We start from the raw sequence: 15,646 nt of genomic DNA, 5'->3' as shown, positions 1-15,646 counted from the left end.
CAGGAAGCTCTAAAGCCAGTGTTGTGTAAGTGGGGGGCATGTAAAAGGGACCAAAATTGTCCAGGCAGTCCATTAACCTGTCAAGACGTCCGTCAGACTTAGAGGCTCCCTTGCCGCCTTTTGAACAACACAGGTTCTTAAACCCTATTGCTGTTCCTGCACATTGTGTTTCTCCTTTTCTTTCTTTCTTGGTACTTGAAACAAGATGTAGCGGAAGAAGGGAAAACACTTAAATGTCCAGGACTTCTGGGTTTTTCCAGGAGTAGAGTTGGAAATGTGTGAACTTCAATGATTCGATTCATCACAAAAGATTCGAGTGAGCTCAAATGATTCAGTTAATCTCAAGGGAATCGAGTCATTGGATTCGCGCCAAGAAGGAATCGACACGAATTGTGTTAGATTAGTGTGTGTGTGTGTGCACTCGTGCGTACGTACATCCCGGATTAAAATCATCTCCCCCGTGGAGAACTGACGCGTGCCAGAATAAAGGAAAAAGGAGCTGAAATACAGTAATTTGAGCCGCTTTGGTTGTGTGAGAGAGAGAGAGTCGGTTGAGTGTGGGCGGAGTTTTACAGCTCTGATTGCTGCTTTCATTCTCCACTCATCAGCCAGCACACGCGAGGCCGCGTTCTAAACGCCTCCACGCCGTCTACACATGCGCACTATGTAGGTCTCGACGTAACGTATTCTATGCTTCACGTGCGTGCACTTTGTGTGCCCTGAGAAGGCGTTTGGGACCCGGCCTCGGTTTGAGCTCACAGTCTTGCGATGCGGGTTGGCACAACGAGTTGGCCGTGCTGTAGTTTAGCGCTGCTTCTTGTTCGAGATGTTACCCGATTCAGGATTATTGTGAACTAGAAATAGAGATTTAAAAAAAAAACATATTTATATATATATTTAATACCTACCTGGTCGTAAACATGGATTACAGGTAGGGAAAAAATATCCAGAGAATTTCTTCCCAGTCCCCTGATATTGGGCTACTTCTTGGCTTTTTTTTCGGGGGCTCACTCTGGAAACTCCTTCGACATTACGCTTTAAACAGCGCATGAAATCCACCGAGATGTGGGGCAGAAACGATTTCGAGGATGGCCTGGATATCTATAAAACAGGTACGTCCCGGGACAGGTGCTACTTTAGGACTAAAACCGGGTAAATGTTGTGATTTGGTCTGGCTCGTGCCCTCACCGTTACCCTGCGGAATCTCGGCGTGCGACTAACGGCATCTTATTGTTAGCTAGCTGAGTTAGCAAGGCGTTTATCTTTCCTGTTTTCTTTTTTTGAAATAAATCCGTCTAAACCGTTTCAGTTTCACTCCAATAAACTAAACACAAATCTGAGATTGATCATTCACTGACACGCTGGAGAGATATCTCCTGAAAAAATATGATCAGGATGATGATAATTAGCTTGCTAGCATAGCTCGAGCGTGCCTAGCTGGATCATGTTAAATTCACGCTCGGTGGTCTTCCCTTTTTCCTTCTGCTGCACGGTTTATGAAAACTGTGTTTTAGTGTTTATTATTTGTTCTTTTGTGTATGTATATGTTTGTTTTAAGACACAAACTAGCTGGATATTGCGCATATTTAACGCGAATGTTGAACATAAATCTTGGCAGCACTTCCTCTGCTGAGTTACTACAGTGTGACGACCATCGCATCTAAAACTACATCACATGTTTGTTTTTTAACAAATATGTTTTGATTAGAGATTATATAATACTTTCTTATCCTTTTTATTTTTAAATACATCCATGAACATCCATTTTATAAACATAATCCTGAAAATAACTTACAATATTAGGTTCAAACTTACATAATATAACCAAGTTTTTCCACTAACAGAAAGGTGTGTATATGTGTATATATATATATATATATAAAATGTGTATATATAATGGTCAAAATCTTGTTTGTTTGAATGATTAAGGTTTTATAAGTTGTAAACATGTTACGTAATCTCCCGTTTCTCAGGATGTACTTCTCTAAAACTGGACTTCTCTGATTTTCTTTAGTCGTCCGTCTGTCGTTTGAGGAGATTTACATATTAATACATATGAATAATTTGCTAATTTGCATATAGCCACGCCCACAAATCTCCATAAAAGGTCAAGTGTACAGACAGCTGGGAGCACGAAATGAGTGATGATGGGTAAAGGAGAAAGATGATGTTTTGGACTCAATTCTGTGCCATTAAAAATATTTAGTAGTTGACTCAGATCAAGTATAACATTATGAACAATGAGAGGTGAAGTGAATAAGACTGATGATCTCCTCATCATGGCACCTGTTAGTGGGTGGGATATATTAGAGGCAGCAAGTGAAGTTGATGTGTTAGAAGCAGGAAAAATGGACAAGTGTAAGGATTTGAGCGAGTTTGATGAAGGACCAAATTGTGATGGCTAGACCACTGGATCAGAACATCTCCAACACTGCAGCTCTTGTGGGATGTTCCCGGTCTGCAGTGGTCAGTATCTATCAAAAGTAGTCCAAGTGGTGAACCGGTGACAGGGTCATGGGCGGCCAAGGCTCATTGATGCCCGTGTGATCCGATCCAATAGATGAGCTACTGTTGCTCAAATTGCTGAAGAAGTTAATGCTGGTTCTGATAGAAAGGGGTCAGAATACACAGTGCATGAAGGGTCAGGGCTGTTTTGGCAGCAAAAGGAGGACCGACATAATATTAGGCAGGTGGTCATAATGCCTGGTTTGTGCTAACAAGCGATCAGCAGCTTAGGCATTTGTTTAGCCGTAAATGAAAGGCTTCATATATGTTCTGTGTTTTTGGCTCACTTTCCTTATTTATTTACTTTTGTATCCAATAATATACAATGACTCGTTTTTTACTAAATGTATTCGGCGATATTTTTAGTAGTTGGATGGTACTCTTGACTGAGTGAACTAGTATGAGGGATGTATTTTTGATTGAGGCTGCAAAGCTCTTCCATAAATCACTCTGGATAAAGGCGTACACCAAACATAATAAACAATAGGCAGTTTACACTCGGCATTAAAGTTGTGGTTTACTTTAGTCCTTTTTTCTAAATTTGTACATGTTGAAGAATACCAGTGTTTTGTTTAAACACTCTAAATCTGTGAATCTGTTCCTGCTCAAAGTCATCATAGACACACATCACACTTTCTCTTTCTCCTTATAATAGTACGAGGATAAATAGTAACTTTAACCTTTTATAATTTCTTTTTCTGTGTTTCTATACTTCTGCAAAAGCTGCTTTGAGACAATGTCCATTGTTAAAAACGCTATACAAATGAATTAAACTGACCTGAACTCTTCTCTCAGTTCTCAGCACTGATTGCCGTGAATTGGTTCCAAGTTAAAGACAATAAAGATATTCAACGTTCTTGTTCACGTGTAGTCTTACATACAGACTGTATGGGTTTGGGAGATTTATATTACGGTTTCTCGCTGTCGATTGCATGCATTCACAAGTTTTTCTGTCCTAAAGGACAGAAAACATAAAAACTTAAACATAAAAACATCGTTCTTTGCAGTGGTTCGGTAACAAGCTACAGTTTTTTGTCTTATAAACAATAAAAGAGAGCATAAGAAAAGCTAGTAAAGGAATGATTGTTTATATCTGCTCTGATGAGACTAGCTTGTTTCTTAGACGTTCCAAAGCATCAGATGTAACTAAGTGGATAAAAATGATGGGTCGTCCTTGCCAATTTGCTGTCGTTTAAGGGATATAAGACACTTAAGGACGTGCTGTTATTGGAAAAGAAAAGCCACATCTCATTGTCCTGTCACTGATTATTTTCTGCTAACCGCACACACCGGAGTCTCTTTTTCCCCCTCTTTACTTTTCACTGAAAAACCATATGCGTAATATGGTATGCGTAATATACCGGAGGAGCATGCCATAGCCTGCTGTACGATCGCTCGAGGTGGGCGCTCGAGACACACCTCACACATGTTCCAGAGAAGGTTTATCTCACTTCAGGGTGACGATATACTGCAGCTGATGTGTTCGAACTTGCCGATAAAGCACAGCAGATGGGTTTTAGAATTCATTTTCGACCTGAATCTGTGTTTACATCAACCACAGATATGTAAATCTAGTGACCAGGGAGGAAAGGCGACACTAATCGAAGCACATAAATGGATTTGATCTTTGATGTTTGTTCATTTCTAGCACCGCGTACATATACACCGCTGTCTCACCTCACTCCAGATCCAGTCTTCTCGAACTTACCTTAGCTCTAACTCGCCTGTTTCTCATCGCCGCTGAAGAAGCAAGCTTGCTCAAGTCACGATTCTGTGCATCAAATTTTTGTTTTATGTTCCTTCCTTGACTGATGACGCCATTTCTTCCCCCGAATACACTCGACTTCCTCCGAGATTACGACAGCTCTTGGCCCTTCAGTACGGAGGTGACGTTTGATGTTGCATTTGTTAATGAAATGAAGAAAAATCCTCCGTCTAAACACTAAACCAGTGTCGCCTGTGTCCATGTTTATGCCTGAAGGACACTGCAGTTTAGTGTATGAGGGTAAACTAGCTGTGGTTTCTGCCCTCTCTACTGCTTTATAAATGACTGTAACAGAGGTCATGTTCTCTCCTGGCTGGTGTTAAAGAGGACCTTTAATGATGTGTCCGCAATACACCCTAAAACATGTCAGGTTAACAGATTTAAAGAGACTTTTGGTTTGCTATTCCTCACATGAACTTGGCCTTGCTTTTTTTTTTCTTGTATGATTTAGGAGAGATGGAGAGATGTGGAGTGGACACATGAATATGTTGAGCTTTTCTGTCTGAATCATTATCATACACAGGGCTCAGGATTATGCAAGCCTGGTCACTTAGTCTCCACACGCATGTGTTATAAACACTTTAGAACAGGCCGTGCTGTCCGTTGTGTGTTTCTGTGGTGACCGTGTCCTCTGGTTTCACCGTCCAGGTTCCAGTGCGTCCTCTCCCGGGTGGGTGCCAGGCTGTGAGTCAGCATGGCACGGCTCGTCCTCCATCAGCAGCAGTAACCGCGCCAGGCGTCACAGCGCCGCCTCTGACAGCGCCGACACCGGAATAGGAACGTCCTGCTCGGACAGCGTGGAAGGTAAGGGACATCCTAAATCTCACGCCTTTGACTCTTTCACATGAAGCAAACTGCTGATTCCTGTGCCTCTTTTCAGCACTATTGATTTTTCCATGTTAGGAGTTTTGGTTCGTTTGCTTTCACACTGGGCTTAAGGAAATTAAGGGCCAGGAAGGAATTGGTCATCATAACATGCTCAGCTGGATGGAGATGCAGAATCAAAGAAACTTTTGGCAGTTATGCTATAAATATTAAATCATCATAGATAATAATATTCCTGGTTTGTTTAGATATTTAGTGTACTATATCCAGTACCTTAAAACTTACTGCGTTTTTATGAACGTCAGAGGAAATGTTCGAGTCCTCTTCTCTGTGACGATCTCAGACCAGTGAGATTCTGGTGTGAAATGTGTTTTCACCTGTCTAAACGAAGGAGGGAAAACACACACACACACACAGGGTCCAATTCAAACAGAGTAAGTGCTGCGTGTGTGAAAGCTTAGATAGCTGAGCTCAGGGCTGTGATGAAGTGATTATTACAAGTGATGCTCATTTGCTACGATCAAAGGGATGGTTATAAGACACCATCTGCGAGGATCAGCAACAGTGACGAGCAGCTTCGTGTGTACTGCTGTTGTCGTCTCTTGTGAGCTGTGTGAAGAGAAAAATCTAAACAAAAAGTCTGTCCCAAATGTCTTTTCCCATCATTACAGTGATGTAGGACAGTATTTTTAGTGAGCATTAGTAGGCTTATATATATTTATTTATTTTTCCAGTACAGCACCTATGAGCCCTCTAATCCTGTTAATAAGAACAGTGCTATTGTCAGCACACACACACCTCACTCCTCACCCGTCTCAAACACTGCAGACTAGAGCACACTAGTACAGAAAGAATAATAATATACAGCGAGATTGAGGCAGATCAAGACATATATGCAGCTATAACAGCTTCAACTCTTCTGGGAAGGCTTTCCACAAGGTTTAGGAGTGTGTTTATGGGAATGTTTGACCAGTCCTCTAGAAGCGCATTTGTGAGGTCAAGCACTGATGCTGGACGAGAAGGTCTGCCTCACAGTCTCCGCTCTAATTCATCCCAAAGGTGTTCTATCAGGTTGAGGTCAGGACTCTGTGAAGTTCCTCCACACCAAACTCACTCATCCATGTCTTTATGGACCTTGCTTTGGTCACTGGTGTGCAGTCATGTTGGAACAGGAAGGGGTCATCCCCAAACTGTTCCCACAAAGTTGGGAGCATGAAATTGTCCAAAATGTCTTGGTATGAAGCTGAAGCATCAAGAGTTCCTTTCACTGGAACTAAGGGGCCGAGTCCAACCCCTGAAAAACAACACCTGAATTCAATGATTTGGAGGGGTGTCCCAAAACTTTTGGCAATATAGTGTATGATAAATTGTTCAGGCAGAATCTAGTGCTCATGTACTGTGTGTGTGTGTGTTGAAGGTGGTTCTCCTTTAGAACATCATGGATTTCAAATTTTTTGCCAAGTATGTTTTGGATTGTTGGAAGGAATGACCTGAAATACACCAAGTCATGATTCATATATCTGAAATGCATCAAATCATGACCTGAAAGCACAGCATGATCTCAAAGAATTACACAAATATTACTCAAAACTTCCAGATTTTTTATTATTTTTTTAGGTTATTCTGCCAGTTGTGGTTGTTTATGTACGAGGAGACTTTAGAGCCTAGCACCGAGGTGTGGTCTCCTCATAAACCTGACATTTGTGACCACTTTGAAGTCTGAAGAGGTCAGATGTTCATTATGGTCTCTTTTAGCATGTCTGTGTCTGCTCCTAGACAAACAACAAAGCATATGTTCTTTCCTTGTGTGCCAAATGATTGGGTCTGACCGAAAGGCATGACCTCTTAAGCGTTTGGACAAGCAGATCGGGTCAGCCGTGGCAGAGTTACAGTCACTGTACTGGTTTGCGTTGGTGAAGAAGGAGCTCAGTTTTCGTACAAAGCTCTCTTTATCCGTCGATCTGTATGTCCCTATCATCAGATATCAGTGCAAGCTCTGAGTAGCGACTGAAAGAACAAGCACCGGTGGTGGAAAATTTGGTTCCTCTGCAGGGTGTGCTTGGCCTATTTTCTCTGTAATAGTGTGATGAGCTCGCAATCTGGTAACACCTCAGTGTCCTCGGGGTAGACCAATGAGCTGGCGGGAGTATCTGATGGTTAGGTTGGGAATATCCATGAGGAGTGGAATCTGTAGGTCAGGATTGAAGAAGTTTCTGAGCTCGGTGCTACCATGACCCCAACCAGAAATAAAGGAATTGAACTGACATAAATAGTCCAGATTAAATTGATCATCTTGCAGAGTTTGTGTTGCTATATCACCCAGCCCACATTGCTGATTGTTCCTGTTTGCCAGATGACAAGTGAGCATCAGGGTGGGGTCTTGGCCTTGGCTGTATTCCCTGTTTACCCAAGAGAGGGCTGGTTACTATAGGAACTTTCCTTAGTTCATCATAACAGGAGCAGTTGTCAGGTTTTAATTAGTGCTGGATGTGATGAGGGATTTGATCTGTGAATCCCACCGAACATTGTGTCCCCACCAGTATGATCTTTGTGCCGGTCCTCACCCAGCTCACTCCGTCGACTGCTAATATATGCAGAGAGCCAACAGGACATTCACATTGATCCTGGCATGTGGACTCGGGCTTTACCATCAGAAATCAATGAATCAGTCACCGAAAGCCAGGAATAAAGTCACATGCAGCACCTTGGGCTGTGGCCTAGATTTCAGTGGTTCTGCTAAAACCGCACAGAGGATCCAGAATCGCTCATATCCTGTAAGAGAGGGTTTCAGCTCTGCATGTTCTGTGCTCAAGCATTAAAACAGACCGCTGGCTCACGAGGTATAGCAGATATGTTGTGGAAATGTCTGTAAATACTGTGTAGGAAGCTGAACCATGATCTGGAGATGGAGAAAACCTCCACAGCGATTGTCATTAGTCATCTCTGGTTACAGGCATCTCTGAGGCTGAGCAGATTTAGGAAGGAGCACTGAAATAGGTCAGATTTCCTGAAGACTGGGTTTGTATTATTAAAATCTCAGATATACGTCAACTACATATGTAATGCATGTGACCATTTAAAAAGGATTTTAAATTGATTAAACATTTTACTGTAGATGAGGATATCATTACTAAGGCATCATTACGGCAAATAAGGACCAGTAATGGCTTCAAGACAGCTAAAGATGTACATCAAGACTCCTTGTGCCTTCTGATCCTAATCTTGAATCACCGCCAGAGCCGGAGTCTTTCCACTAAAGATCTACGTTGATTGTTTTCTCTTTTTATCTCTGATGAAATAACGGATTGTCTCGTAAACACGACCTATTTTTCTTGTGCTCTATGACTCATCTTTATGACTCTAATGAACAGAACTCAGGAAAGAAAGACGCTTCCTGTTCAAATTCCTGAACAATATTTAAGCAGTTGCCTGTGAAGCATCTTCTCTTCAAAATGTCTTTTGTTACATGCATTCTTTTAATAAGAAACCTCTTTCTATAATCCCAGTCTGCTCTGTTGAATTGTGTTTCTGAGACGCTTTCATCCAAATTCTTTCCTTCTGAAGGAATTCTGCATTCATTGGCTATAATCCACACGAAAAGAATGATATTTTGGGAGCTGCCACATAATCACTACTCTCAGGTTTACTAGTGGTCCCTGTCGAACCCTTTGCACAGTCTGGCGGTAGCAGCCTTCGAGAACATACGCATGTATCCACTTATATAACATCTTTTTTTTTTTTTTCCCCAGTTTATTTATATAAAATCACTCGAGGTGCCTTTTCTTCTTAACTGAGTTGCATAATGAGACACTGGCCTCATTCCAGTTTATTAGAAGCCTGGGGACATGTCCTGCATTGATGTCACTTCAATTTATCCAGTGTTAAGTTAAATCTCAGTGACCCAGGATACCCCCAGGTCTCAAAACTATTGGGTAAAAAAGCTAGTGAGCTCCAAACAAAACATTTTTTTATAATATAGGTCAGTCCAGCTAGCATTCTAGACAATGTGTCAGGGGCATAGATTGTCAGATGAAGGATATTTTGAGGTCAGTGGGTTTGAAAGCATTGCTGATGTTTTCAACGCTGTGAACATTGATGAATCTTCCTTAAAAGACAAGAACTTGCAGCTTTTACCTCTGTTTGGTCTCAGGATGGTCACTTAGAATCTTCCAGATTATCTGCCAAGGGTGACCTAGAACAAGATGCAGGAAATTCCTCTAGTTTTGAACCAGGCCACCTGCTGACCCAACTCACTAATTATACCAATTGTTATCACTGTGGCTTCCTCATAATTACCCCTGGGTGTCTGTAGCTGTATTCGGGCATTCCTGTGTAACGCAGACGAGAACATTGTTTCATTCTGGTTTCATCCTCATGAGCTTGTGTGTGTCTGATGGGTGGGTATGGGAGTAAATTGGTGTGTTCACTCTCAGACTGCAAATTCACAGCTGTTATGGAGCCCCCACTGTGCTAACAAGCAAAATCACCCCCTTTTTAACCACAGAACATTTTACACAAGGATGCTTGAGCCTGGATAAAATTGAACGAAAAGGATTCATCAAAAAAACCCATTTCATCTTCATCCTCTGTGTTGGTTTGCTTAAAGAGGTTTTCATTAGCCTTCTGCTGCTTTACCGGGACTCGTATATCCACTAAGCACTGACGCAATGGAGGTCGAGTCCGGGGCACTGTCAGGGTATCAGCTTGCACTGCGAGGATCACTGGTGTTGAAAAGCAACCCAAGCTGCATGACTTATTAGCTAAGAGGTGACCAACAACACTTGAGAAAGCGTGCCAAAGAAGCTCCTAAACCACTATAAATACTCAGTTCTCAGAAGAGAGACAGAACTTACATACATTTCATTTGCTTTGTTGCGTATTTTCCAGTTTGCTAGCATCACCAATATATCTGGCTCTAAGTGTCAGGAAACATAGAGATGAAGCACCATGGCCTGGTTGACAGATAATGACTAATATTTGACTCCTCTTCAGCTTCAAATAAAATCTGATCAGTCCAGCGCTTTAGTGAAGGGTTTATCCCTAATTTGGGATGGGTCTGGAATATAGTTCCTAAATCCCAGACCATTAGGTAATGACCCTTCCCATGAGGAGAATCTGCAAGAATCCTTTTCCCTTGTATAAGATTTGGACTCCATTAGGCATTACGTAGTCTGATTAGCCAGTTGGGACCCACTTGTTACCGTCAGGCAGGAGATGTTCCAGTAATGTAGTTAAGCCATGATTGACGAAGGTGTAATTTGGGTTAGTCCTCCTGTGCCCTCTCGCTCATGACCCCCACCATGGAACATATTGACACACCAGCTGCTCTACACCCTTCTAATGGTGGGGTTTTAAGCCCTGAATTAAGCATGGCTTAGCAGCTAGACAGTTTCCATCAGCTCAGAGTAAACAGATTGTATTAGGGAAATCGATAGTGTAAAGAAATGTGCTAGTTAAGTTCAGTTTCCAAAAACAAACAGTACATGAATGTTTTCTCAACTTCATCCCTTACTTTCCCTGCCTGTGAGTCTGTGACACCTAGATGAGACAGCTACCCCATAGCCACATACACTTATATCGCCACAAGTGTTGGGACACCCCTCTAAATTATTGAATTCAGGGGTTGGGCTCAGCCCCTTAGTTCCAGTGAAAGGACATGACCCGGATTAGCAAAACTGCAAGCCAGACCTTCTTGTCCAGCATCAGTGCCTGACCTCACCAATGCACTTCTACTGGAATGGTCAAAAATTCCCATAAACACAACCCTAAACCTTGTGCAGGCCAGTCAAGTTCCTCCACACCAAACTCACTCACCCATGTCTTTATGGACCTTGCTTTGTGCTCTGGTGTGCAGCCATGTTGGAACAGGAAGGGGTCATCCCCAAACTGTTCCCACAAAGTTGGGAGCATGAAATTGTCCAAAATGTCTTGGTATGAAGCTGAAGAGTTCCTTTCACTGGAACTAAGGGTCTAAGCTCAACCCCTGAATTCATTGATTTGGAGGTGTGTTCCAAAACCTTTGGCAATATAGTGTAGCTATACTTATCCACAGTGCTGATGCAGTTTCCGTAATGTTTACTACAGCTGCTTTCTGTCTTGTTCCACTCTGCCTGTGTGTCTCAGGACAGGTTTTGACTGATCTGTATTACTCACACAGGAGCTGCTGACGATCTGTGCATTTTAAAGCCGTTGAGTGAAGCGTGTCCTTGAGGCTGCGTGTGTTCTCATTAGTTGTGAGACTGACACGGTGCTTTCAGGCGATGGTTGTGGGCCTAGAGACTAGCCTAACAATGTGGTATTTGACAGATAACAAAGAGTACCAAACCTGCAGAAATGCAGATCTTATTGATGCCAATCTAAAATTTTGCACATCTCCTTTGTTTATCCAATGATGGATTAAGTTCAATTCTTTAGATTCAGCAAATATATTTGAGTGTAAAAGCTCCTTAATCTTCTTAATCCATTTTAGTATTTCCATCCCACAAGCTTTAGAGAAATCATCCAAATATCATTGTTACTGAAAAGAAGACGCAAGTCCCTGAGCAGGGAACGAATAGTTCAAGATTCCCATGTTTCCAAAGGATCTATCCTGGATCTGAAGTCAGTTTAGGAGCGTGGGTTCTCTAAAGAAAGAACCTGATAGTCCTGTAGGACTGGAAGCACTGAAGTAGTCTCTCTACTGGTAGTCATTCCTGATTGGCAGACCGTCTGTAAAATGGTGCAAGACACAGACATTGTACCAAGAACGCATAGAAATAGACAACTGGGTATGTGTGCATTGTTTGCGCAGTCATTTCTGAGCTATTCATTACCCCGATGAAGTCAAAACGCAAAAGGAAGCACGTTATTATAAAACTTCTCCAAGCTCCTAAAGAGCTGGAGATTAGCTCCTTGTCGTGTGATACAACACGGCAAAATGTGTAGCCTTCTGATTACACTTGGAGCACAGCCACATTCACACTCTGTGCATCCAGCCCTGCCTTTTTAATGGGGTGTTACCGCTAAAGCTTTGAGAAAACAGGCTCAGATTTAAATGGCATGGGAGGAAAGTATGGACACGTTCGTTCTGCACTCACTCAGACAGGTCAGTCTGGAAAGCCGGCATGTCTGTGGATTGCAGCTGCAAGAAGTTGCGAGATCAGGTCATCCGGAGAGAGTCGGGTCACTCTGTAGAGAGTGTGGATGAGACACAGTGCCTTTGAGCCAAACAGCTGGGTGGTTAATGCTAGCCAGGGTCAGTGTTTGCATTCTGCCTCTGTGTGTAAGAATACTTAAATTATACACAATATCTAAATGAAGCACAATAGACTGTAGTGCTGTACATCACAAACAAAGGCTGTTATAGGTTTAGAAACATTTGTGTAGCATTTACAGAAATGATCATTTAAGTCAGTTATGTTATAGAGTGAGTACAAATACTGGCATCTGATGGCAGTATTAGATACTACTGACATTTTGTCCTCTAAGTTGATGTGTTAAAAGCAGGAAAAATGGACAAGCCTAAGGATTTAAGTGAGTTTGATGAAGACCACTGGATCAGAGCATCTCCAAAACTGCAGCTGTTGTGGGGTGTTCCCGGTCTGCAATGGTCAGTATCTATCAAAAGAGATCCAAGGAAGGAACAGTGGTGAACCGGCGACAGGGTCATGGGCGGTCAAGGCTCATTGATGCATGTGGGGGGAGAAGGCCCGTGTGATCCGATCCAACAGACGAGCTACTGTTGCTCAAATTGCTGAAGAAGTTAATGCTGGTTCTGATAGAAAGGTGTCAGAATACACAGTGCAGGACGGGTCAGGGCTGTTTTGGCAGCAAAAGGAGGACCAACACGATATTAGTCAGGTGGTCATATTTTGCAATTCTTGTGTTTTGCAATCTCCTGGGATATATCGGATGGATCAGATCTGTGCAAAATGCTGTTTTGAGGGAAGCCTGAGACGGGGTGTGTGTTCAGCCAGACTCACAAAACCAGGTTTAGGTTTAGATTTGAAACTCTTTTGGTTATTGTACCTCTTAGACTTAAAAGTCTGATTTCCTTGTATGTTAGAATAAAAAAATACATGAGTCACAGTTCATGAGGCCACATAAATATTTAAAAAACTGTGAAATTTCTAATTTATAAACAGAAACCCTCTTAGTAAGAGACTGTAAATAAATGAGGTGTATTAGGAGAATGACTTCACCAGCTAATCCTCTCTCTTTCTCTGTGTAACCTTCAGCGCTAATTTCCTTTCAGCCTGTTCATGCTTGTTTAAGCACTTTAAACTCATCTGTTCCGTATGTTCCTCGGGATCAGCTTAGTCGTAAAGAGGCAATGTACTAGACTTCCCTTTATGTTCAGAGACTCGCGTCTGCTCAGGAATCGAACGAAAGCCGTTACGGCTCCAGTTATTAGTTTTGGGAAGCCAGACGTTAGTCATGAGGTGTGTATTAGGTTATCATGACCCCCCAAGGGGGTGCAAACAGATGCTCAACTTCAGTCTGGAGCTTTTAATGGAGGCCTTGGAACCATAGGTCCTGCCTTTCTGACTGGTTTACTGCACTGTGTGTGTGTGTGTGTGTGTGTGTGTGTGTGTGTGTGTAAAGACAGAGCCACGTGCACGCACACACTCATTTCCACTTCTATTAATTATGCTAGCTGTTACACCACATGTAGCTGACTTCCTGCTTTCACCAGCCGGTCTGTGAGCTCCTCTCGTGATCCAGTGTTGGTCTGTTGCAGCTTTTATTGTTTGAGTTGATGGTGTAACATTTGTGGAAGGAGTCTTCAGTGTCATTGCTTTTTAAAAGTCTGAAAAGGATGTTGTCTATTGTGACTTCCTGGTAACAACACGTTTTTGGGGGGTTTTTTGGTTGTTTGCTTCAAGAGAGAGACGGAGAGCTTCTTGTTGTTGTTGTTCTCATATTGAACTATGAACAGATAAAATGAAGACAAATAATAAATTGTCAGTGTTTGTGAATTGCTGTGGTGTGATTGGAATAAAACACTTGGGAGCATGTTATAGGAAAGTAATCAACTTGGAGGTGGTAACAGTAACTCATCATCCCACCATCCTGTTATTGATTCTTCTTCTTCCTATTTTCCTGTCACGATTAATTCCTTTCATTCACAGCTATTAGACATGGCTTGAATTGACCACACACACACTCTTCCAGTAGCGAGACGGTTGATCTCAACCACTCATCCACCGAACTTCCGTCCTCCTCTCATCCTCCCATCACCGGGCTTTTTAAAGCAACACCAGTATTCCGTCTCTGTATTGATCCGTATCCGTATTCTGCTTGAACGGGTCTCTGACTCTCCAGCATCCTCCATTTGTCTCCTATTACATCCTTCTAATCTTCCCACTCTTTTCCGATAGGACGGTGGTCCGAGATCCAATAATATGCCCCAGTTCCTCATTTATAGGCACGAAGGAGGGCCGTCTCAGTCTCCTGATGTCTTCTCATTCATCCGCTCTCTTCTTCCTTTCACTCCTTGTTTTATTCACGAGCCTGAAGCCGAGAGACAGCAGCTGTTCACTCTGAACACTTTACACGGCTGTCTTAATGAGGGAAAGATGATCCAGAGGGTGATAGAGGGAACACACACCACTACCACACTACCACTAACACACGACACTACCACTACCACTAACACACTACCACTAACACACAACACACTACCACTAACACACAACACACTACCACTAACACACAACACACTACCACTAACACACAACACACTACCACTACCACTAACACACGACACTACCACTAACACACAACACACTACCACTAACACATGACACTACCACACAACACACTACCACTAACACACAACACACTACCACTACCACACTACCACTAACACACGACACTACCACTACCACTAACACACTACCACTAACACACGACACTACCACACAACACACTACCACTAACACACACCACACTACCACTACCACACTACCACTAACACACGACACTACCACACAACACACTACCACTACCACACAACACACTACCACTAACACACACCACACTACCACTACCACACTACCACACAACACACTACCACTACCACACAACACACTACCACTACCACACAACACACTACCACTAACACACTACCACTAACACACGACACTACCACACAACACACTACCACTACCACACTACCACTAACACACTACCACTACCACACAACACACTACCACTAACACACAACACACTACCACTAACACACAACACACTACCACTAACACACAACACACTACCACTAACACACTACCACTAACACACTACCACTAACACACAACACACTACCACTACCACACAACACACTACCACTAACACACGACACTACCACACAACACACTACCACTAACACACAACACACTACCACTAACACACTACCACTAACACACTACCACTAACACACAACACACTACCACTACCACACAACACACTACCACTAACACACTACCACTACCACACAACACACTACCACTAACACACAACACACTACCACTAACACACAACACACTACCACTAACACACAACACTACCACA

At 42.6% G+C, this 15,646-nt stretch overlaps 1 protein-coding gene across 2 annotated transcripts in view; it reads left to right on the top strand.

The window, feature by feature from the left end:
* The window catches only part of cep85l (centrosomal protein 85, like), a 66,598-nt gene that overhangs the window by 11,919 nt on the left and 39,033 nt on the right, over positions 1–15,646 (top strand). The window contains exons 1-2 of one of the 2 annotated variants that reach the window (XM_058379502.1): positions 774–1,112; positions 4,919–5,074. In XM_058379502.1, the coding sequence (XP_058235485.1) occupies positions 1,049–1,112; positions 4,919–5,074 (220 nt within the window). In that variant the 5' untranslated portion in view covers positions 774–1,048. Of the gene's footprint in view, positions 1–773; positions 1,113–4,918; positions 5,075–15,646 lie in introns of those variants that run through there. The other variant, XM_058379503.1, reaches the window with a different exon arrangement.

This window comes from Hemibagrus wyckioides, linkage group LG25, assembly GCF_019097595.1.
Source record: "Hemibagrus wyckioides isolate EC202008001 linkage group LG25, SWU_Hwy_1.0, whole genome shotgun sequence".
In the NCBI taxonomy this organism is placed as follows: Eukaryota; Metazoa; Chordata; class Actinopteri; order Siluriformes; family Bagridae; genus Hemibagrus; species Hemibagrus wyckioides.
Note: the sequence above shows the minus strand (reverse complement) of the source record. Positions and strands in the feature narration are given on the sequence as shown.